Source organism: Neodiprion fabricii, chromosome 6, assembly GCF_021155785.1.
Source record: "Neodiprion fabricii isolate iyNeoFabr1 chromosome 6, iyNeoFabr1.1, whole genome shotgun sequence".
Lineage (NCBI taxonomy): Eukaryota > Metazoa > Arthropoda > Insecta > Hymenoptera > Diprionidae > Neodiprion > Neodiprion fabricii.
This window is the reverse complement of record NC_060244.1, coordinates 25,023,747-25,049,239: the sequence shown is the minus strand read 5'-3', so window position 1 is coordinate 25,049,239 and position 25,493 is coordinate 25,023,747. Positions and strand designations below refer to the sequence as shown.

The window sequence follows — 25,493 nt, the reverse complement described above, 5'->3', positions numbered from 1 at the left end:
CGGGAAATTATTATTTTCGACCTGTGTTATACTAACTAGCTATCGGAATTGCGTGAAAGTGCGGATGCTTCGCATTCGTTAAGCGATCGACCGTCGTCATCGTGTCCCTCGTTACCGTCCGATAGATTAACCTTTCGACTCAAACTAATCAAGGAAGAAATGCCCAACGACCCGTCGATGCGCGTGAGGGATGCTGGGATTACCAACACGATCCTCTCGATCTGTTCCAAAGATTGACCCAGAATTGTTCATTCACTCGGGAAACTGCCTCACGAATGGCAAAATTTTTCGCGACGAGTGCGGAATCGCGGTCCGAAACCGTAAGAATGAGATCGGGGAAAAAAATTTATCTCGGAGACATCGATCCGTCGGACTAACCATTCCGTGGAGGAGCATCATTGAGGTTTCGCGTGGCGCGGATCATGCGAGAAGGGGTTAAATTCTAGGCAAGGCAGGCCTGGTCGACGTGGCATGTCAGCCGGTAATATCGGGTAATTTTAAGTAATTTCAAGTTTCCTGGGCTAACTTGCCGTGCATTTTATCTTTGGTAAAACCATAAATTTCACTCTGCCATTCTAAATCGGGGTCGTTACCGCAACCTTTTGCTACCGGAAATTCTCGATGGAAAATACCGACGCTGGCTGCTTGTAATCGCACAATGTGTGTTCAACCCTCTGCCCTGCTATCAGCGCCGCCACCGAATGGCCGAACGCGTTGCACGTCATTTGCTAATTTGAAAGAGCCCTCTTTGCCCGTCGGCTCGTATTCCCATTCAAATAAAGTCTCAGTCATCGGTGCGGATATTCTATCGCATCGCGTTGGAATATCAGAGCGGTAGGTTTGGGCACTCCGTTTTCGCGCAGGAAAGAAGTCAATCGCTAATTGGTATATTTACTGTTGTAATAATACAAGAACGCTGGAATATGAAGTTGAAAAATACGGGACGATGCGATGTAATTATTGTAATTAAACAAAGACAATCAATGCCGCTTACGAGACCAAAACAGAATTGGAAATATTACACGGAGGGAAAGGATTATTTGAGTCAAGTCGTGTTCGTTTGTTTCAACTAAATACGGCGAACACAATACACTTGCTTGATTCAACAAAATACTTTTGTTCAAGTCTTTTGATCTAGCAGAATTTAGTTGAAAGCAACCAAACATTTTGTTAAACCTATAGATCTTGTATTGAGACAAATAGAGACCGTTTTCTCTCATTGTAATTGCGCTGCCAGAGTCGGTTAGAAAAGTTTTAGATATCGCGAGCGTCGATCTTCGTACTTTAACCCTCAATGCATGAATTTCGGTACTTATTTGAAATAAGAAAGAATACTACAACTTATAGTGACCATTTGTCCCGACGACGGAACATCCTTACCCCTGACATCCCTGTCCTTGGAAAATCGCGATCACGGTGAAAGTAAAAGACGAAGCAGACTCGCCTCGCCGCCTGTGCGGAGAATCGAATAACGTCGGGCACGGGAATCAAGGAAGGCAGGAAACGGGGTCTTTCCTCGCTGCGGCAACCTGTTGGCTCCCGGCTCCCTGCAGTCCGTACCTCGGCTTCCGCTCATACCTATCTGTAATACAGTATAGATATCCGACGCTTTATGAGTGAGGGCAGTGAAAAGTGCTACCCCTTAATCCGGCCCGTGCCGGTGAATAATACGTAAGGAACGTTATGGCTGAACTCCCGGGGACAGATGTCGCTTCCCAGTTAGTCCGGAAGACGGATTCAATTGAGACAGCGGGAGATGTTCTTTAGCCAACTAATAAGTAATAACTACCGCGAAAGTTTCGCGAAATTGGTGTTCTTCAACTCGAAGTTATCCCGCAAGCGGTGCTGCTGCATTCAGCGGCCGCTTTAAGGACTCGGCGAAAAGATACAGCCGGTCAATCCGAACTCTCGGATAATATCCAACCGACTGTTTTCCATTAATGTTTTATTCAGCGGCGCCGATCCTCGGTACACCGGGATTCACAAGTTCCTCTGCATGCCAATTAGAGGGCCTCTTCGAATTCTCTTTTCTCCTCCTATTTCTCAGCTGCCTTTCAAATCCGCGCTCTCGACAACGTCCGAAGCACGAAGGCAGCGCCTGCTTACCGTGTACGATTTTTTCCCCTCTCCTTCTTCTTGTCCTTCTTGTTTTTCGTCTCTCTTTTGTCGAAATGGTCGGGAATTCAAGGGACCGAAACGAGACTCGAGAATCGCTCTATTACAATTGCGAATAACCGAGGTTTCAGCTTCTAACGAAGCACCGCGTGAGGTTTGACTGTTTCCCAGATATCCTGCGGGAAATATCGTAGAACCAGCCGCAGACACCGCGGCGTTGGATGTGAAAGCTTCCAGCCCATCCCGCTTTATGTTACTGCCTAGGGGCTATGAAACTCGGGGTAATTCCATTCCTACGTAAGTGCAGAGGAAGCCTCGCGCTGCAGTGAGGTTTGCATGTACTCGCCTCGTTTCCGGGTTACGTACGCATCGCAGCGTCGATGCATGTAAACATGGATATTGCTGGATGGCTTTCGTCAGGGCGTGCTCGAGGCTTGCTTCGTATCGGTTCGATAATCCGTTTGTGCAGACGCCGCAGGCAGAGCTGATGCGCGAAATCGTACAACATAAACGGTGCAAAATGTTTAAACTCCGAGGCCTAGACTCAACGTGCACAGAGAGTCGGGAATCGGGCGATCATCTTTCAAAGGGTTTCACCCCTTTCATGCCGACCGTCTTGTCTGGGCTCTTGGTTGGCTTCAAAGCCGTTCTCACCGGCCATCGCTTGAACAATCCCGAACCCTTGACACCCGAGAAATTCTCATCCACCCTCATCCGACAGACGTCTGATTAACGGACCAAATTATCACTGGTACCGACACATTCATCGCTAGATATCGTGCTATTCGCGGAATCTCGGCGGGACGTTTTTTTCTGCGACGACGTTGCGAACGGCGCGGTTTTGGATTCTCCGGATATTTCTAAGGCTCTTCGGACTTGGAGCGTTCGGGGTTGGAGTGGCTCCTTTTGGAATTATCCGCGTCTCTGAAACTTGACTCCCAAGGACATCCACCCTCGGTATTCCACTCGAGAACCCGAAGCCTCTCGCTTCTCCTTGTAGTTATCCAGTCAATCTCTCCTCGTTCAGGCTTCTTATCGAATTTTGTACGCGGTCCGCGAAACATCGTCGAGTCCGAGGTAGAGGACACTTGTGAAGACCTCGAACGGCGCGACGAGCTCTGACCGATGAAGCATCGTCGCGTCATGCCCGCCTTTCACATACCTCGCGACAATGGGCGTCGGGTGGGAAATTGAATCGGCACTGATTAGACATTGCCGGCGTGCCGCGGAGACGAGAAGGAATTCGCTCTGCATATTATCAGATCATCCTTCTTGGCCAACTCCTTGCCAGAACTCGACTCACGCTCGGCGGATCGATCCAATCTAGTCACCGATTCCGAGTCTGTTCAATGGCGTTTCGTTGCACGTTTCAAAGAGAAGAGATGTCGAATTTTTTTTCAGACAATTTCCTCTCTCAACTTCTCAACTCGCGCTTGCGTTTCGCCGATGTGAGAAATTAACGGATTTACAGAGAGCGATAGATTCGTTTCCGTGACGCGTGCAAATTTTATCTTTTGATTAATGCTCTTTTGCTACGGAGGAAAAAAAAGCGAAAAAAAAAGAAGAATTATACGAGTTGTAAATTACGACGAGAAATGGACCATTCTTTGATCGTTTACCTTGACACGTAGACGTCCATTGTTGCGGACGCCTACCCTGCATGCTTAATCAGCTTAAATTACATTTTTTTTCGCCCTAAATTTGCCCCACGTCGGAAGAGGGAAAAATCCGTTTTGCATTCTCTTTTATATCCTCGCATAGCCTTTAAATATCCTCGACTCAAAATCCAATCCCTTAACTGAGTTTCTAAAGAACCTGAAATTTATGTACTTCTATTCTCAGCTCTGCCCCTCTGCACCTCACTTTCACGCATATCCAATTCGCGAAACGTCAACGTCCAATCAGGAGATTTATTCCTGTACTTTTTAACGTCGTTTCTTCTACTTACCAGCAGTCTTCCCTACCCTCCAAAAATACTCGATATTCAAGCATTAACCGGTATTTCAGTATCTGAAACAGTAGTTTTGCCATCGAACACCTTTCTCGGTAAAATTAAATTGCTTCTACCGGAATTGAAATATTTTCAGAAATGTTTACACGTACCTACGGTATTAAAATATCTATTTGCACCGTTAAATTTACCTTGCACAATCGTCCGGCCCCTGGAGCTAATCGCGCAATGCAAGTAATATTCGTTTTAATTGTAATGAACGAAATGAAAATAGTGCGTATAATCATGCCCGTTTTACTCCATGGTAAAATATTACGAAAGAAAGAAAGAGTCTGACGGACAGTTGTAGCGATTTCGACGATGAAGGGATTCTCGTGCATGGGAGGGTTCCTGACGTCATACGTTCGAACATAAAAGGGGACTAAGTGTCTCAGAGTAAGAACAAACAAGAACTATCGAAGCGAACGTGACAGCGGAATACATATAACTCGCGGAAATGTCGATCCGCGCGGAAGAATCGAACGGTGAAAATACGGTCAACCCTTGTATTTATTTCTCCCTGTGCCACAGATGGCCGTTTGTATCGATTTCGGGAACAGAATTCGATCCTTTTCTTTCCACGGCCTGACGTCGCGTCGCGTCGGGTGAAACAAACGCAAACGTAGCACCCGAAGCGAGGTTTTTGATGGTCCCAAAAGCCGCGCAACCAAGCCTAGAGTTTCGACTTAGGGGGGTCGTAAAATTGAAAGCATCAGCCCAAATAATAAATAAACTATAAAACTGCCGTCCAAGTTGCAGAATAAAAATGAAACGGTAAGAGAAAAAGCTAATTCGACGGTAGTAAATGAACGGTGACGTATGGCGGGCCTTAAACCGTGAGTTGGAAGAACACTAAATTTCCATCATCGGTGCAGTTTTACTGGCGAATATCGTGCAGCCTTCTCGAAAGAAAATTTCACCCCCCTGTATTCATCTCCGTGTGGACGCTGCCTTAAACTGTCCTCCCGCGTGTGCATGTGTGTGTTTCCCTGCACGTATACAAAGCGTAAAAAGAGTCCGAGGAACGTTAACGTCTGCACATAAATCTAAAAAGTTTTCTCCCGTCCTACTCTGCAGCTATATCGGCCCCTTGGCGCAAAATTTTTTTTTTTTTTTTTTTACTTCGCCACTAGTGTACGTACACGAGTCTTTGCAACTAACTGGGAAAATACCCATGACTTTTCTACGAGGGAGTTGGCTACCTGCCTTCTAACCTGAAATTAGACGTTTCGATCATTCGTTCTTAATCGGAGAAAGGGAAGCGAAGCGAAAAAAATTGCGCGTCTCGCCTTTTTTGGTCCTTCGGACGATCCTTGGTTTGCATACCAGCCCATTTTGTTCCGTTTCATTTTCTAAGACTTTAAGATAATTACGCGAGTAAGGCCGTTCTCCATTTTCCTATATCACATTTTGCTGGGGAATTGCCCTGATACACGTACGAGTATCGCGTACGGTTGGAAGATTGAACGGAGATTCTTACTTCGGCAAAGCTAAAGACTTTGCGAGGAAAAGAAAACGCGAGAGTAGATTTTCCAATATTTGCAACCGCCCGAAACTTTCCAGACGGTTTCTGTATCTTTGACAAATGCAAGTTCCCATTTCGTTTCGCTGGGCTGCTGCAGCTGAAGCATGCAGAAAGCGGATGGCGTTTGTAAATCGGCGCATCCGCACACCGAAGGAGACTCCGTATCTTAAAATAATTGGGTCGATAGTCGAACCAGAGTTTCGGCGACCTCGCGGAATGATTCATGCGTTTCTCTTTCTCGAAATCAAACGAATTCTCAACCGGTTTTTACCAACCACTTCTATAATTACATTCGCCCATCATATTTCTGTTTGGCTTATTTCCTTTCGTTTTATTTTTTCTTCTCAAGCAATCGCCGGTGAGTGCCATTGGTTTGATTACTTTTTCACATGAATCGCACATGTCGTTGAGGTGTAAGAAATTTCTATCCTAGTTATTACGATGATTAATACACCGTATACTTGTAGATTCAACCGCGTCGTTAAACATCATTTTCAGTGACGCTTTCTTCGATATTACAGTCACGCGACGAGTGAGACGAGACTAGAGAAAAAAAAAAAAAAAACAAATACAAAGAAAAGTGAGGAAACGGATAAAAAGGATAAAGTACATATGCTTTGAACGAAAGTCATTCGCTCTTCAAAGAGTGAGAGGATGTCTGGCGGTGTTTACAGATTTTTCAAATTACTTTCTTAGTGTTATTTGCTCGGTAGAAATTGGTAACGCTTGTTCAAATGAAAACTAAACGTCTTCATCCACGGGCAAATTTTTTTTACCGTCTTTTTCTCTTTTTTTGTTCGTGCTGTTATTTTTTATTTTTTTTTTTTTTATTCTCGCTCTTCTTGCTCCGACTCCAAGAAATCAGAACCTAATTCGATAAATATCTGGTAAGAAGCCAATGCTTCCGCTGCAGCGTATTTCATCACCCTCATTGTCAGCTAAAATGCAAGGCGTGTATTGCGCGCTAGACAGAATAAACATGTTTACCGAATTTGTGTGAAAGGTATCGACATAATTCGGTAACCCGATAAACCCAACGCCAATTCCATTTCTAATTTACAAAACCAGGACGCGTAATGAACGATATTTCATCGCGTGTCGTCAGAGGTACAGGTATATGGTTCAATCACTCCGCGCATAATAATTCTCCGTTCTTCTTCTGCTGCTGATTCTTCATCTTTTTATTTCTACAGTTTCAAGACGGGAACGACAAGTTCCATAATTATTTCAATTACCTTAATGCGATCAATTCCTTGTGTAAAGAAAAGAAGTAATCAAAAATAATCCTGTTAAATCGTCAAACGTTTTATTTCACGTAAAATTACGTTACCAATTCGTTTTTCCGAGGATTTTTCACGATTAAATCACGCGACCAATTTACCCTGTGTAAATTTACCAATAATCACAACGTGAGTTTCCATTAAATTGTAACGAAAAAATCGAAAAACGAAAGATAGGAACAAAAAAAAAAAAGGGGGGGAGAAGTTGAAAATCAAAATCTCAAACGATGCCACGATGAATATTTGAGTACAAGCGATATTACAATATGTTTTGGCAAATTTTTTTCCTCGACGTGTATCGGAAAGTATAACATGATTTCATTCAAACAGGGTGATCAAACTCGAATGTCTCTTATGTACATATATCATCGAAATAACGAAACGGATGAAGGAATTTCGTCTTTGGAGTCTTATTTCATCAAGATAGGCTGGTACTCCGATTAAGGGCGACGAGGTATCAAAACTTCGTCGGGCTCATATTTACAGTAGAGCGATTGTAAAATAACAACTTTTGTAGATTGCTGATACGAAAACATCTCTGGACTCTGGGAATAAGGTCGAGACTCGACTAACGTGGGAAGAAGAGACTCGAGGTAGATACGTACGTGTTAGGGCGCGGGGGAGGGAGAAAGGGGGTGAAACGGAGAGGGAGAATAAAAAATAAATTAAGCAGAGAAAACGAGAGAGAGAGAGAGAGAGAGAGAGAGAGAGAGAGAGAGAATAAGAGGCCGGAGCTTGCGAAGCGACGAGTGGAAAGGTTGGCGCTTTTATGAAGTCAGAAATGCCTAGGGGTGAGTCGTAAATAAGATTAGTCCAATTCCGCAGCGGAGTCGAGAAGTCAGCGAGAGTCAGAGGGTGGAGGGAAATGCTGCCGCGAAGCCTCCGGGTTGGATTTTGCGGAACGGTTATGTTACGTTGCGTTTAGGTGCCGAGCCAAACCCTTAAATTGGCTTCGTTGGCTCGTTTGCCCCTTCCGTCGGAGCGCTGCCAGCCTGGTCAGGGTAATTTGTACGAATAAAGGTGACGCGAACGGGACGCGGGAAACCGCGGCGTAACTATCCTTCTGATTTGTCGCCGATTACTCGACGCCGCCGCCGACGTCGCGACGCGCGGCGTCCTCCGACGAAACCTCGAATTCGTCCGCGATCCACCGTAGGCGGTAAAATTACTTCCGCGTATCTATTCGCCGGACGCGAGTAGAAAGGCTTCTTTCTCTCTGACCGGAACGAGCGTCTCGTCGTCAGTTGGTCACCTCGACGCGTTTTCGCCGCACTTGCACAAACCGAGTGGATTTCACGCGACACCTTAAGCCGTGTCTCGCGTATTGCGATCTCCTTTACCGCGCGCGTAGCCTCGATTTCTCCCTACGGAGAAGATCTCTCTCGCGGCTTTCATTCCGCGGCTCGAAATGAGATTGACGACTTTGTACAGACCGTGCTCACGGCAATGATCGCTTCTTGGATTTTTAAAACATTGTTAACTCAGGTCGAACAATTCGTTCAAACCATATTCGACTCATTTGCCTCGGAAGAGGTTTGCAGGTAGTCATATCGGAAACAAATCGCTTGAATCGAGATCTTACGCCCGTACTGCGTAATGACGGCCGTCCTTACGCCAATCCTTGCAATTAATCAAAAATGGGTCAAACCGACCGTGAAGAAGGACGAATAGCGGGATATGAATTATCGAACGCTCGTTTACAGAATACAAATGAGAGAGCTGACATAATGTCAGGCACACCATCCTACTATCTAGAAATTGTTCATTCATACGATTCGTGTAGTTTTCACTCCCGCAGGTCTCTCCAAACTCCATTAATCACTACAAGTAGCTGACACAGCGGTGTTTGAGCCGATGCAGCTAACGCGTTGTAAATATTCGATTCTAATCAATGCCGAGATTTAGCAGCTTTTCCAGTAATAAAATCTTCGAGGGTTCCAGTCGAATGGTTTGTGTGTCCATCTTGATTACCGAAGATTCGATTCCGTCGTAGCGTCGTAGCGCGTATCGCTCGGTAATTCGCCGATCCGAGTTCTAGGTTTTTTCTCCCCCCACCTCTCGTTCTTCCCTTGGTGGCCCCCGTCGACAGTTCGCTCGTGTACTTTCGATCCTATGCAAATATCCAGTCTGTTTATGTATATGCGGGGATGTTCGCCCGGTAAGTATAAATCGCTTTTATAGGTCCTCCGAGGGATCCGGCTCTAAACGCAAAACGTGCCACCGCATATTCAACACTCTCCTCGCGTTCTCGTGTCTTACCTTTGCGGTGAGGTGAGGCGAGCCGCGAGCCGTCGCGAGCTTCCATCCCCGTTTCTGCATCAACCCTTGTACTTGGCGGAAGTTGCAACCCCTGTATTTCTGCACCGGGCTTGCGCTCGACTTGACCCCCAAGTTTCGAGGGTCACCGCTGCGCCCCCCAAAACAGATCGAAAGCTCGAGTCAACCTTCCGTACGTTTACCAGACGTAGATGTGTGTATTTCGGGTAAATGCGCAGATGGTATCGAAAACATGGGGTTAACGGCGTGACGGCAGAAATTGATTCGCATAAATTTCCCCCAAGTTTCTCACGGAGCGGGGCGAAGGTGAGTAAGAGAGAGAGAGAAAGTGCCGAGTTGTAAAATGAATTTTGGCAGGTTATTTTACCCCCGACCGTATTTATAGACTGGCTTGCGGAAAAGTAATAACGGCGCGTGACTTTTCTTACCCACCGCAAGAACCAGAACAGTCGGTGGTTCGAAACGCTCGGGGAGTCGGGACTCGGAGGGTGGAGAAGAAAAAATATATTCCCATCCACCCCCCTTCAGAGTCGAATGAAATTTTCACTCTCTACGTCCCCCTCACGCAGCTCGCTCTCGACTTTACGGATTAGAATACACGCCAGTGCACTTTGAACAGTCCTGAATCAATCTGATCCTTGCTCGTCTGAGGATAAAACATCCCTCGCGCGGTCGAGTTTCGCTAAAGCGTTTCTTACGCCATTTCTGGCACTTGCGTCGATTTCCGATTGATTTCTGCTTAACTTGGATGGTTTTTCAATCGTATTGTTTTTTGCTCGCTATAAATTTACTAACAATGATATTTTCGACGACGGTTACGTGAAAGTTCCACAACATACCGTAAGATACATTTATACTTTTACAACCGTCTACAGAGAAGAAAAAAAATAATAATCGTCACGTATAAGAGGACTGATCATGTTTCATTCACCGTCGGATCGCTCTCGAAATGGCGAAATTTCGCAGTAATTCAGTAATAAATTCTTAAGAACTACGTAGAACGAGGCTACGGTCCGTACACGCCTAGCAATAACTCTTTTTACTTCGACCGGCATCTGTAGTGCAGGCCATGAAAGGCTACGTGCGTGACTTTTAGCTGATTGTGTCTTGAAACACCATGGTAAAACTTGCCTCTTCTTATGGGGAGGTGGGGCAAAATTGCAATCGACCGCTGGAGCCTTCTCGGAAAAAAAAATTATATTTCTAATCGAGATATTTTACGCTGAAAATCCGAAATCCGCCTGAAGGCACGTGGCAGTAAAGTGCACTAATTGTTACACGGAATAACGTCCAATGTATATGCGACCTAGGTAAGACTACTTGGGTATATTATACAGTCAAGAAGATGCGCACAAGTTTGAAACGGATTATGAGAACGCTGTGCAAAATTGAAATTCTGCCGAAGAAACCTTCAGACGTAATTTCGAGTTTGGACGATCATCGGCTAGAGCTCAACTAGCCCAATAGCGCGAATGTTTCAATCATGCCCTCCTGCAGGTGAACGACTGGAATGCTCCACGTTCCGGTAACGTTTACATTAATACCTACGCGTACTACGAACTCATCAAGGCGAAGACTTGTCCGTGACGTAAGAAGGGTTCCGGAAACTGGTCTTGAATTAGAGCGAAGGAGGAACGGACAGCGTAATCGAAATCCATTTGGAAACCGAACGCGTCACCGGATTTTGGTCGAGCTTTCGAAGCTCGCGATGGGAGACACCCGACGGGCAAAGGGCCTCCAGTGTGGGCGAATAATCCCGCGGCACGGAACGCAACGGTTGTATTTTTTCCAAAACGAAGAACCCTCGGCGAGGAATGGAAAATGCAGGGCCACGAGGGGCGCTGGATGGGGTTAAATGAGATGGGAGGCTGTGTTTAAGAGCGCGGCCGAGAGCGAGAGCGGAATCGATAGCCTCTGCTCGAACGAAATGTAGGTCATACCGTCGCTCCTCGCCGACGGTATGTGACGATGTATGTATGAGTGCGGGAAGCGGAGGAACAGGAACATCGTCCCTGGTCCAGCCGGGGCTGCATCCCTCAGCTCTCGCCATTCCAGGTTTATACATTTTTCATAAATAAATTCCAAGCCGTTCCCGCGCTATTATTCAATCTGATTCGCCTCAGCTCATCGCCGATGGAAAACTGAAATCCAGACAAACCTGAAACGGACGGTCGCCTGATTTTTACGGGTGAATAAAAATTCATGCTACCCTCGCGACTCGTTAAGTAATTGAGGTAAACAAAGTCTTTTTTCAACCTCTCTCACCGCCCCTTCATTCTCTCTTTCTTTCTTACTTTTACTTCGTTTGTTTTTTCCTTCTCATCTTCACTTTCTTCTACTCGTCCTTTTTCTTTTACCTTTTTTCCGAGACTTTATTTTTCTTTTCACGCTTCTTAAACGAAATACTTTGCGCTTATTGCAATTGGGAGGTGGGCAAAGTGTTTCGTTTGAACGAAACTGCAGGGGTTTCAATTTGACAACGCAAAAGATTGAGTTGAGAAACGCAAGACGCGAGTATGCTGTGTTGCGATTGAAGACTCGCTTGAATTCATCTGATCCGCGAATCAACGCGTATGGCGTTTTAATTCACGCACTAATTATACTCGCGTGTTTTCAAAGGATATAATTTGAGCGAGTCAATTATTGCTCGTTTAACTCCAGTCAATCGGTACGTATAATTCTGATCAGCGTTAACGCGAGGTGTATGAATTTTAATTAACGCAACGAAGTAGTTATATGAACCTGGCGAAACTCTTTTGTTCATTTCCACCTGATATTCGACCGTAATGAAATACCGTCAATTGGCTCGATGAACGACTCGTTTGCGTAACGTGCACCTCTCTTCGGAATTGACCATATCCTGAACAAGGACGAGCCACCGAATACACGCTATTGTCGAGCATGCATATTTATCAATCGACGGAAATGGACCAAAATATATTGGCGCGTATTTGAAAATCACAAGTCGTCAGCTGTCGGTGGCCTGTGAAAACTCCCGTCTGTAACGAGATTCAATGTTTTTCCAACGGCTTATCCCGCGTGTCGAACCGACGCGGAATAATTATAACGTTTCGGTTGGATTAGCAGTCGACGAATAAACATCGCAATCGCCGTCGCGTAACAAACGCACGTGAGATTCGCGCGCTTATTTAGGACACCGGCTATATAATCCAGCGGGGTTTCACCGTTGTTTGCTGGTAATTGAAATACTAGAATCATCCGAGCGCCGTTCGGCTATTCCCAATTTTCGATAGTGACCCCCTCCCCTCCCACCCCCCCCCCCCCCATTTTCTATCCGCCCCATTGATTGCTCGCACAGATTTGCACCCAGTGCTTCCGCGGCGTTCGCTCCCTGTTCAATTAATCATAACGACGTAACAGATATGAGGGGATAATTCCGACGCGGAGCGGAACGATGATCCAAACTTGAGAGACGAGATTCGCGACCTGAAATATATGTATATCTTTTACCACGTCTCATTTTGCACGCACAGCAATACACGCGTGACTTTTCCAGGTTTTATTAACTTCCGGAGATATCGATAACCGTAGATTTTCCGCGAGTGGATCGAGCTGTTGATCTCATTTTTAAATTAAAACGTCGCCTCCAAGATTGCCTGCCGATGAAAGTAATGATTGAAATCCAATATTCCCCTTATATTCTTTCATTCTTATTTAATCACTTTATTCACCGCGGTATACGCATGAATTGGTATATAACGTGTACATAGGTATTGAAAGGTATGTAGGTATCGGCAGGCACAATACTGCTCGTGGTCGGTCGAACTTTTCTTCATCGTTCTTCGGGACGACGGGTTCTTGAAATTGTCAATAAGCTGCTTAATTATATCGACTGAAAAATTACAACCACTTTATGCGATTCTCTGTTGAATCGTGAATGCTGGACGATTGTATTGATCCACTTTCAAGGTGCGTTGTAAAGTCAGGGAATGCAGCGGTGCATCGATTATTCAACGAACCGTTAATTACGAGTCACCGTGAAATTACTCCGGCAAACGCGTTTAAATATAATACATCATATTTGTATAACGCATCGAACGCTTTATTGGAAAATAGTTATATATATTTACAAAACAAGACCTATTACATAGTCACGATACATGCTACACGCTACATTGCGCGTCGTTTTACAGGTTACAATTATTAGGTATATGTATAGAATAAATTGATACAGTTAATTAATAACCTCTCTATAGTATAAAAGGGTCGTTGTACGTATAAGGCTTTGGTACACTTAAGGCAGGCAGGCAGGCAACAAACGTTAACGATGAAAAAATGAACGCTTCTCTCTGTACGCGCAATGCTTTAAAAATAATTAAACGATCCAGGTACGTGTGTGTTTCGGCGTTCAGAGCCCACCGACGGCGTTTTCAGCGGTTTATCTCACAGATATCCCGTGGCACCGTGACCGGATGCCTGCACCTCCTGACCCTGGTACACAGCGTACTCCTCGAGCTGGTGCTCCTCGTGGACCGGTGCTGTGTGACCCAGGTCCAGGTTATGCTGCTCTTCTTGACCCCCGTGAACCCCGTGAACCCCGTGAGCCCCCTGACCGCCGTAAACTCCGCCGGAGTGATCGTTACTTCCGGAATTGTGAACAACCGCGTGAAAACCGTCCTTGTCCGCGTGGTACTTTACAGTCCTGATGTTGCCGCCGGGTTCATGGATGCTGTACTCGCCTCTTACCGTTTTACCTGTAACACGTGATTTCGAGTTTACAGGGGAACGTCGATACGGAATAATAATACTGGATTCCATGGAATTGCCTTTCGTTGTACAAGTAGTTGTTACGGTGGTGGAACATTCCACCATTGGAATTGGCTAGGACGTAGTGAAGTATAATTTTTAACAACAAAGTGAGTCATTTTTTTTTTCACATACCGTACTCGTATGTGTGAATAAAACTCCGATACGGTAAATTTGAGATCAGCTGCTTATCACAATTAAATAACAAGTGACAAGCAACCCCGTTTATCGGATTTCGTAACGAAATATTTGTCGAGCGGTAAAATGGACGGGTGCTGGGAAATAGTAAAATGAAAACGGTAGCAAAAATTTGCGTGTGCGTGCAGTTTTGGGTGAGTGATTACACCTTTTGACAGCTGCACGAACGTTCGCGTAATTGTTTAGTCATGAATTTGTTGAATAAATAAAATTGAGCAGCGAAAACGTGAATGTTGTATTATTATAGGTATGCATAAAACGTAGCCGGTGATTTTTGTTTCTATAACAATCGTTCTGTGAATTGTATTAAAGACGTTCATTGGAATTACGCTATATACGGTTTAAAACAGTTTCTTGGAAACGACGTCAATCGCGAGTGTAATAAATTGAAAAGTTTTTTCTTTTTTTATTAGCTGATATTTTATTTTTATATTTTGTAAAACTACGTGCGTAGCTCAGTCGCCGTTTTGTTTTACTGAAAAGTCGATACCGTCGCGTGATTGATCGGTGTTTAGTTAGTTTCTTTTGTGGTTTTTAATCTCAAGCTAACGTGCATGTACGTACAATATATTGTACATAGCGTGAACCGTGAATAGGCGATCAATTTGTCAGGTTTCCACCGAGCGAATGTTGCGCATACGGACAGGCGGTGGTATTAGTTAATAATCCTTGATTTTCACGCTAGAATTATACATCGAAACGAATTTTCATTCGAAACTCTTGACATTTTAATCAACCCAAAAACGTCTCTCCAAATTTAATCAACACGTATTACTGCCTCTCACTCCCTACACAGCGCCCTTCGTACACGCGTACGTATAATAACTTCCGCGAAATTATCCAAATGTTTAATTAATCAAATAACCACTCTTCTCAATCAAAGCCTCAGGTTACGGAGGGAATGAAAAAAAAATAAATGGTCCGTTTTACGCACCGTCACGTGACTCCTTCTGCCCGTGGATATCCCCCGTGTGATGGTCCTCCACCCCGTAGGAGAATTCGTACTTAGGTTGAGCTACGTAGTCAAGGGTGTATCCGTGGTCCTGGTGATGCTGCCCGTGGAGGTGGGCGTGCTCGTCGTGCTCGGGAACGTGGGGGACCTTGACCTCGTAGACGGGGCCTTCGACGGGGCCGTGAAAGTGGGTGAACGAGGTTGCGTGGCTCTGGGTGAGGGCCGAATGGGCATCGTGGAAGGATCCTCCGTCGCCGACGTGACCCAGGGAGACGATTCCCGCCCTGGCGTTGGTCGCGAGGAGGGCGAAGAGGGCGAATACGGCGAGCTGAGGGGGGATGGAATTAGAGAACTTTCGCTAAAACGGAGAGGGGTTGTTTTTCCGATTTAATCAAATTGTTATTATTGCCAATCTCAATACGTTTCGCACGATTTCGTACGAAAGAGTACGATATGAAAAAGTTGAACGGTTCGTGCCGAGTTTATACCCTCGACGGGGGCGAGGGGATTATTTTGTAAGTTGGAATAATAACAATGAAGCAAAACTGCTCGAACAAACGGTAAATCGTGCTGCTGCTACAGCGGCAAGATATAATTAGCATAAATACCGGCTTGCCGATACTGTGATATTATAACGCGAGCAGAAACGACTGGAATCGGCGAGGGATGATTTTTTATCACGATTTATTTTTGAGTTCGCCTCGAAGGCAGCATCATCGTAACGCCGGGCGTCGCGTAGTCAGTGCGTCGCTCCGCTAGCCGTAGTTAATGCTCATAATTGGAGCGATTATACGGTTTCTTAATTATGCCGTCCGTTCTAATCTACGTTTTATAACTTCACTTTGGTCGTTAGCGTGCCGGCACGGGGGAGGGAAGAGACACGGGACGAACTTTTCACCGACTGCAAAACTACCCTCCGAGACTCGATCGATGCGCGTGGAGGGCTGTCGGTTTGCTTAGCTTAGACGGAACTTGTTCGGGACGCGGTTCTTAAAGGTATACAATATGTGTTTATTGACCCGGTTATCGGACGTCGTACGTGACGTCGACGACACTCCGTACGTCGGTAGGTGAGAACACGAAGTACCTACGATGCAGCTGCGCTCCTCTGAGCCTTCTCACATTTACACCCTTTGTCGGAGGTATGTAATATCGACGCGTTGTATTTAGCGTGGGTATCGATAGAAGAAGTGAAAATCGCTTCGTTCGCGCACAACCGAGCACCCGAAAATTTTTCATATTTTCAGTCACCGGACTTGATCTCGAGGTCACTTTTAAGATTTTTCCTATCATGGTTCGTTTTCTTTCTTTTCTTGTTTTTTTTTTTTTTTTTTATCCGTGTATAACGTCGTTCGTACGATTTTTGAAAATTTTTCTTTATCCTATTTTGTTTTATTTTATTTTCTACCTTGGAGACCATTTCTTCGGTGTATCACAATGTTACAAGGCGGTCAAATGCTAACTGCAACTTTCCAGCGTATCTCGGTGCTTTTATACCACGGTAAACGTTTGTAACTCTCTTCATTCGCCGCATGTAGGTGTGCGGGTAAGACAGGTGCAGAAACATACGTCGCGTTTTCACGATCTTCCATCTCTCCAGGAGCCAGACAGCCGGCTCGCATCCCACTCCTCGTTCGGCCCAGGCTTGTGCGGCCACGAAGATTAATACGTAGACATCCGTGTATGTATATGTGTACGGATCGTAGTAAATTAATTAATTACCCTTGTTCCGATTTAACAATTTCAGTCGCGTGTCTCGTTGTTAGTCAATGCCCAGGTAGTCCGTATCATTACGCCGTTCTCCGTGTCTGCTATTTCCATTCGACGGGGTTTTGTGTAACGTGTTACACGTACATAATGTTACAGCGTTTACCTCATTAAGCTGCGGTTATTTTCACCGCCTAGTCGTCGTGGGTGCGCGGTCGTAAAAGAGGGAAAAAGTTTAGAGGACGTTGGAAGAGATCGTGTTTTTCGTACACGCGCGGTTCGAGTCGATAAAACTTGTAACGGAAATCGAATCCGTAACTCGACCATGTGTAATACCTAATCACTCGCGTATACGCGTGGTACACGATAATTACACCCTCTTCAATGGCCTGTTATAATGACAACATTCTCTTCTTCCGGTACGTGGATGACAATGTTATTACCCGAAATAATCGGCTTTATTTAAACCTGTTCAACGCGAGCAACCCTTCGGAGACAATTAAATTTCATCCTGTTTCAAAGTAAACCGATAACATCTCCCAATTTTCGTGTAATCTTCAACGGAAGGGTGTATGTATAATGATAATAATAACAACAATAATTCCTTCAACACCGAAGAGCGGTATGTACAGGTATCGGAATAATCCGTCGCTGGATTAGACATCGGTTCTTCGATTGTTTCCGAAAATTGATCGATAATCTCATCAGCGATACGATAGCCATATTCGTAGGCTCAATTTTCATGCGAGTAGCTATGAACGTCGTTTATCGGGGTGAAAATGAAAGATATATTTGATAGTTCGCATTACATCACGTCGATTTGATCACACGCGCATCGGATATAGGCATCAGAAACGAGCGGTTCACCCTGCGGTCCCATCAACGATTTGATGCCAGATAAATAGTTTCGATGGGTGTTCAGTGCGGTGTCGTGGCGATCCTGTAAGACGCGGTCATCGATTTTTTATACGATCCTCGTTGCCTTACACATAAATTTAACTTGCGGTGCGGATATTAAGTATTGTATAGCTTTGGTAATTGTCAAAAGTTGAATAAGAAAATAAAATTAAGGAAGCCCGCGTTGCGGGTGTAATAATGAAAAAAAAAACAAGAAAAAGAACAAGGCTGCGCTGGAAAAGTGGGCGTTGTAATGTATAATATTCGTGAAACTTGAAAATGTTACGTGATGTAGCAATTATTATTCGCTCTCGTTCGATGATGGAACTTTTACTTTTCAACGCGTGCGTAATGGGCACTTGCCGTATTATCGAGGCCGACGCGTGAATTTGTTTCAATGTGTCTTCAACGCACGGAGAAAACACGGTGATGTTTGCATTTGATTTCACTGAATACTCAAGCTCTGAATGCATAAAGTGCAAACCGATCCTGTTCCGCTTCCTTGAGTAGTGACGCGGTTGTTTTTCGCTTTTTATTTACCTTGGAAAGTGAAGTTTTCTTTAAAAAGCAGAAAACATTTTTCCTCCAATCCGGATCCTTGCAGATGAGAAAATAAGCACGGCCTTCTACAGCGAAATTGAGATCTGATACAGCTGAGAAAAAAAAAGAAATTGGACGACTCGGTTCCTGATGAACCGCATGCTGCGTTTTTCTTTGACCGTTTTTTCGCATCCGAAAGAAAATTCTCTGATTTCTGACCTAACGTCATTCCGAGAGCGTTGTTGTCAAAAAACCCTGGAATTATCGGAACGTGATTCAAGTAGCTTACGGAACAGCTGTGTTGATATGTATCTACTTTGCCACATGTGGGTGTGAAATATTCGGGTTTCAAAGCCGCGGAAATATTTATTTTCCACTCGAAAAAATGTAGGCACACCTTGTACCTAACACGATCTCGAGTTCTGACGGAATCGCCGATACACGCCGCGTCAGAGCTAGCTTAAAGTTACGAGGAGAAGCTGCGGAGGCGTAAATAACGGAAGGCGCAAAGTCCTCCAGTGATTCCGAAACCGAAGCATGAAGGGGGCGCCGAAGCTCGGCCACGGAACCACCCGCACCTGATTTAGGAAAGTCTCGAGCCCACTTCCGGCGTCAAGTCAGTATTTACAGTTCCGGGACACGCTTCGGTACCGCCCTACAAATACCCTCCTTACGTTCAACAGTCACGGCGAGCTTTTCCCTTAACGTTAGAACGTTAGGTAACGTATACGGCTGCCAGATATCCGCCCCTTTCTTTGCCCTCGTGTGTATGGGCAGCCCTTACCATTCAACGACCGGTCTGTAAGCGCACGATTTTTCTCCACAATAACGGAGAATGCGTATCGTTCACGGGGAAATCTCGTAGTTATACGTATAACGGAACAGCAACAACGCCGGCGAAGAAAAAGAAGAAGAAGAAGAGAAGGAAGAAGAAAGTCGTTCGGCGAAATATTTTTTGAACTCGACGGAACGACGTTTGATTTTTATTGATCCACGTCGTCGTTTCGTACCAAATATCACCGATACGCGAGACGCGCTAACCGTAAATTCGATTCTAATATCTCCCGGGTATTAATTACAGCCGTAACGGGTACAATACGGATATTGCATGTATGTGCGAATCGCAAATGAACCGCCTTTCGAACAAGCTTGTTTATTATCTCCTGATATACGAAAGAAATTGACCGACTCTCCGCGCATGCTGGATGAAAATTTACGACACGCTTTTGGGTACGCGTTATATTCACTTTTACAGCGTTTCGTAGTAGCTACTGGATGCTCGCTTCGCAAAGTCCCCTTGTTTCACGCCTTACACTCTACGCAAGTTTCTAATTCCACTTTCGACAAACTCCTACGATCCGGTATGTACTCGTTATGTTTTTACGGCCGTCTAAAAATGGAATGAAAAGATCTCTTCGTCTGGTCAGTGCGCGGTACCTATTGAACGGAATACTTACGCGGGCGAATCACTCGCGATTGAGGATAAAGGAAGCTTTCCTTGAAACGGTTGTCACACCATCGATAGGCGAATGCTAAAAACTCGAGATACTGTCGCTGGTCGTTCTTTGATTCGTCGAAACCACGACAATTCTCATGACCCGCGATACGGAGAGAAATAACCTCTTTGTTTCATCTTTGACGAGCGACACACCGTGTAATTACGAGAACTCGGTAAGTTCTTTTACGAGGCAGGGAAGGAGGAAATAAAACCAATTAACAATAAGGTGAATACTCTCGTTGAGTAACGGCGGAAGGTTCTCCTTTAATTATATATATATATATGTATATATATACACATACAGCGGCGGTCGAAAATATGCGAATTAAATTTTACAACTTCAAGTTTGCCCCACACCATACGAACGAATTCTCTCTGAATTTGTTTTCAGCGTTACGTAATGATGTAACGGTCCGTGGTAGTTAAAAACGCTCTTCTTTCCGCAGTAAAGGATAATAAAATAAGATTTTAAACAGCGATTATTCGCGAGTGGTGAATAGGGTTATAAACGATCAAAAACATGCCTATTGAGAAGGTCTCGAGTTCTTTCGAATGTCAATTCGTGCACGAAAAGCAGAAAGATAGAAGAAAAAACTGCAAAGCAGGCTGAGAATGAGAAATATCAAGGGGAAATTTAAGTCCGGGTTATACATTGAGCGACTTTTTTTATCTGGCTTACGGAACAAAAAGATAGACCGTGATCATCTGTTCGGGCAATGAAAAAATACCCATAAAGTATATATGGACATTATAGGTACGACTATCCCGCTCTTATTCCCGGGACAAAACTCAAGGAGATATTGGCTCGTAAAGCGATGATGTCCCGAATCGTTTTGCAGCGGATCGAAGAACTCGAGAATATTTGACGATCACGCGTATACAATACATACCTGTACCTACGTGTAGGTATGGAAGTTGAAATCAGGTCGAAGCCATTCGCCGTGTACGTCAAATATCCGTGTAAACGAAGAGGGAAAAGTAAGTAGAAAAAACTCGAGGGAGGTAAAACAGATTCTATGTTCATCGTCCGCAGGTTAAAATGGAGAATAATTCTCATTCAAACCCGAGATACTCAGTAATGCTCGAAGGGGCTTCGGCGATAAAAGAGAAAAGAATAAGTGCGGGGAGGAAGTTGTGAGAATAAACTGACTTAATTCGAAGAAAAACCGGCGATAAAATTGGTCCGTTAAAGAAATCGCATGGATCAATTACAGTGATATTCCTGCCGTCAGCCTGCAGCTGACGTCAAAACGCGAGAATTTCCCCGCTGCCGTAATAACGGGCCTCGGGAGTAAGTCGAAACCGAGATTTAATCTACTCTCGCGGAAGTTGGAATCGCGGCGAAGGAAGATTTAGACGCTAAGACTGCAGAGCGCTCTTCCGGTCGAGGCTCAATGGGACGTAAAATCGATCACGTCCTTGGGCGGCTGATCGACGAGATCGACAAGATCGACAAGATTCCACGTTTCGCGCCGTTTCCCTTTCACGGACTTTGAATGCAATCAAAGTTCAAGATCCCGGCCAGCCAGCCGCTCTTGTTACACTCGGCTGCTGTCCGTGGCGATTCGCTTTCACCTCGCGGCCAGAGCGCGGTTCCCGATGGAGGGGAAGGTGGGAAATTTGCCTGGCTAACCTCGGAAGGAAGAAAGGAAGTCGCGCTGCGCTTGCCTAGCCGCATCTCGACACTTCCGAGTCGAGTTACGTAAGGCCAGAAGTTTGCGGGGCGAAAGGGGGACGGGACAAACAAAAAAGTTGCGGAAAACACGGACGAGACTAAATGTGATTACCGGATACTTCCGTTCCTTTTTAACTCCGGCGAACCGACGCCCGTCTCTCTCTCTCTCTCTCTCTCTCTCGCTTTCTTTCTCTCTTCGTTTTACATGCAAACCTACGTACGTACACGCGTCTATACGCGTCTCCATACCGACCCGCGATTCGATAGTGCTCGAAAATAAGATAATTTCAGCGAAAACAGCGACTGCAGCCGCACGCAAACAGAATAAAAGTTTCAACCACTTATACTACGCGAGGGTATTTTCGTCCCGGGTAGAACCGGCAAACGATCTGACAACTTTTCTTTCTCGTCCAAGTTTTCGTGTTATATCCTACATTCTCGTTGTCTTTTATCGTTTCTGCGGCAGCTGGTGTATTATTTCGAGGAAATTTTGTTTTTTCAGACGAACTCAAGAGTCTTGTAACGTAATTCTGAATTTCCGCGGTAGAATTTATGCAGAGAGACTTGCAATCCGAGCATTAATAGTCGTCACAGAGATGATCAAAATGACAGTCGTTTTGATCCAGGGTTTGAATTTAGTTTAGATGAATTGCTAGGGGAACGTCGTCCGATAATGTCGTGCGGACATTTTTTATGATCATTTAGAATTATCCGGAATTTGAACCCTTATCGGGAATTCGGATCGGTCGATATAATCTGATATTTGGGAATAGTTCTAAACGTTTGGTATTTCGAACCCCACCCACAGAGTCGTTTCCAAATACGCTCGATGTAGCTATATACGACAAGGGGAGGCACGCGAACGCGGGTCCATCCGGTATATCGCGCTAAGCCCGGGCAGCAAACTGCAATGTGGATGAAATTCGCTTTCGCGCGTGGACGAAAACCGTGTCGATAAACTTGGCAAGCTTGGTACAACTTCGAGCGAAGTAGGTATCCTTAATTGAATGAAACCTACTGCCTTCGACGAGCAGCGGCTCACGTTACGTTATATAAACCGCGGGGCATCTTATCAGCTGTTTTCCAGATTAACATCATACGTACCAACCGTAGAGAGAAGAGATTTTGCACTTTCCAATAATTAGCCTGAAAAATATTTTCGCTCGTTATACGGAACCGAGAAACCGGAGAGTTGGGATTACTGTCACCGGAAGTTGGCCCCAATGCCGTGCCAAAAATCGAACTAATTCCGGCGGACAGTTTGCCGATCTGTGCAAGACCGCCGAGTCTGACGGTTTTCTCACCTTCGTCAGTCGATGGCCAATAACGAGAGACGGAGGACCGCCGATCAACCGTACGAGGGTCGTTAATAAGCGGCGTAAAACGAGCTGATGCGAATTCACCCCTTCTTTCGGACTTCTTCCTTCTTCCTAATTTCCTTTCGCGCTGCTCCGCTTTGAACGGTAAGCAAAAAATCCGGCCGAACTCGGCAAGATCGTAACTTTTTAACGCATATACCGTATATACATATAACCGCAAAGTTAAGCTCATTACGGGGAGATAAGCCCTTTTTCCTTTCCCGCAAAGCTTGTTACCGGAGAATATTATAAATATCTACTTAATCTACGGAGCAACCACGACGAGTGTAGCTAGCGAGACGCGAGTAAAAGGGGTTGCGGTTAGGGTGGAAAAATTGAGTCCTCCTCGTAGTTGCGAAACCTCGCTTCCGGTCCCTTCGGGGGGCCGGGACCGGGTCAGGGGTGAGATTTCTTAAGATTGCGTCGACCCTCCGCTCCTAGATGGATGTAGAACGCGGCCGTACTCGCTAGGCTGGATACCAGTCGACGCTTATACGGGGAGTTGCCGGGTCCGGACCGTGTGCCTCTGTAATTTAATATCCGAACCTCCGAATGGGCCCGGCGGCGCGGGCGGTGCGCGCCTCGAGCGTACAAACTGCCCCTTAGTAGTTTGGATCTCTGGACGGGAGTGGTGGGCAGGGGTAGGCATAATATCCCCTTCTGATATATAGGGTGTCTTCAATTAAGTTAGTAGGGCGGTCTAATGAATGGCGCGTATGCGAACGTCTGAGGTTGGGGAGACGCTCAATTTTGGCTCGCGGCACGGGCAGGTCAGACTAGGCGATAAAGTCGGTCGTAACCGGGGGACAAGAGCTGCCTTTTACGGTCTTGTTTAGGGCTTCTTTATTTTCTTTTTCGTTAGCCGCTACTCGTTTTCTCCTATTTTCTTCGCCTCTATTTTTACCTCATCCGAAACTATTTTTTTTTTTTTTTTTTACTTTTTGTAACCACTGCAGCAGTCAGTTGTTCCAACCTTTTAGTTTTCGTTATGCATATATATATATATAGTTACGTACCTATACGTGCCTTGGGTTTCTGCTACGTGCACATGTCCCAGCTTTGCTACCCTCAACTTTACGAGAAATGTCGAATTTTTGCTTAGTTCCGGTACTACTCATCGGTCCTAAACACTATCCGGGTCACGTGTTCTGCGCGTTTGTCAACACGGTCGTATTACGAAAATGAAGATCGTCCCGGAACAAAATTCTGGCCGTTCACGATCTGCTTGAACTCCTTTTACTCGCTAACAACCATCGTTTCTGCGGAACTCTTGAAATCCTTGAATAGATCTTGAAAACCTGTATTTTCACTTTTTAACACTGCGATTCACGTCGAAGGGTTGCGAAAACGGTAATCAGTAATGAAAAATTCAGTCAAGTTATCGTATAGACGAGGATAATAATATCGTTAGGATGCGAAGTAATTTATTTCGCGAAAAGTTCGCGTTACCTAAGATTTCAGACGCCTGAATCAGAGAGGCAATTTCGTCCTTAGTTGAGTCTACAGAAGTTGAACTCGTCTGGCACTGTAACAACTCCGTAAATGATCCACGATTGAAATACCCGGATATCCTGAACCGGACTCCAAAGTCAGAAAACCATATACCTACTTAAGTAAGGCGGTTAGAATTTACCTCAGCATCGCTTTGTACTTATTCTTCCCATCAACCGCGGCAGGTCCCAAAGCATCTCAAAATTCGATATCGTTAGCGATAGCAAAGATTTGCCCGTTCTATTCTCGTCCGGGTTAACAGATTTTTGAGAATAATTATTCATACCCTTCAAAAGAGGTTTTCTTGATCGTCGAATAAAAAAATTTCATACCATTCCTCCAAACGGACTGCAGCACGTACTACAAGGTTCGTGTAGCTTTTGAGTATCGATGCACCTCACCGGGATTCCACTTTCGGTCGCTGCGTGTATAAAAATGAATCTAAGTTAACATTTTTATCACCCCAGATGTTAACACGGTTATTATAAATTCCCCTCACATTACTTCCACGCTTTCTTTCGCCTCTGTATTGCCGTTCCTCTCCTCTCTCTTTCTCTCTCTCTCTCTCTCTTTCTCTCTCTCTCTCTCTCTCTCTCTCTTTCTCTCTATCTCTCTCTCTCTCGCTTGACACGTGCTTCTCCGCACACAGAGCTATACATATACGTAAAAACGTATGCGATTGTCCGACCGCAGGCTCTGAATCGACATGCCCGACGCGTTTACTCAAACCAGTTGACCCACAATCCCTGCAGTACGATGAGCACGGTACGTTATGCACATATGTAAACAGTTTCGTTTGAATTGGCCACATTGTGTCAGTCGGAAGCTGCCGACGATACGGGGATCGAGGCATCGCGCATGAGCAGAAACTCTCGCAGTGCAAACACCTTGACGACTGTGTGCCGCAGCAACGGTCGGATAACTCGGATACCTGTGTCGACGAAAGACCTCCAGGGCGATGGGAGCATCCGTTCAGCATCGTCGCGAGGATTCTCCTGATTGGTCGTGTAGGGGTGATTCGACTGCTTACGGTCAAACGAGGGCAGCCCGGGACCACGCCTGTTGGAGGTCACGGATCGTGACTGACCGCCGCGAGTTCCTTGGTTAACCGCATATCGGCCAAGTCGAGATTGAACACCTTCGCTTAAAGTATAAAACTGGTGAAACGGGAGAAATTTCTTACCGTCCAGCGATCGCGCACACTTGCCATATTTATATGGAAG

The 25,493-nt window shown here is 45.3% G+C and overlaps 2 protein-coding genes across 4 annotated transcripts in view; one reads left to right on the top strand and one right to left on the bottom strand.

Moving 5' to 3' along the window:
• The window catches only part of LOC124184338 (kin of IRRE-like protein 1), a 137,612-nt gene that overhangs the window by 54,900 nt on the left and 57,219 nt on the right, over positions 1-25,493 (top strand). The gene's annotated exons all lie outside the window — the stretch shown is intronic.
• Positions 13,229-16,598, bottom strand: LOC124184339. The gene is made up of 3 exons (XM_046573931.1): positions 16,513-16,598; positions 15,087-15,432; positions 13,229-13,902 (listed from the first exon to the last, which is right to left on the bottom strand). The coding sequence occupies exons 1-3, from the start codon at positions 16,522-16,524 to the stop codon at positions 13,592-13,594; spliced, it is 669 nt and encodes a 222-aa protein (XP_046429887.1). The 5' UTR covers positions 16,525-16,598; the 3' UTR covers positions 13,229-13,591.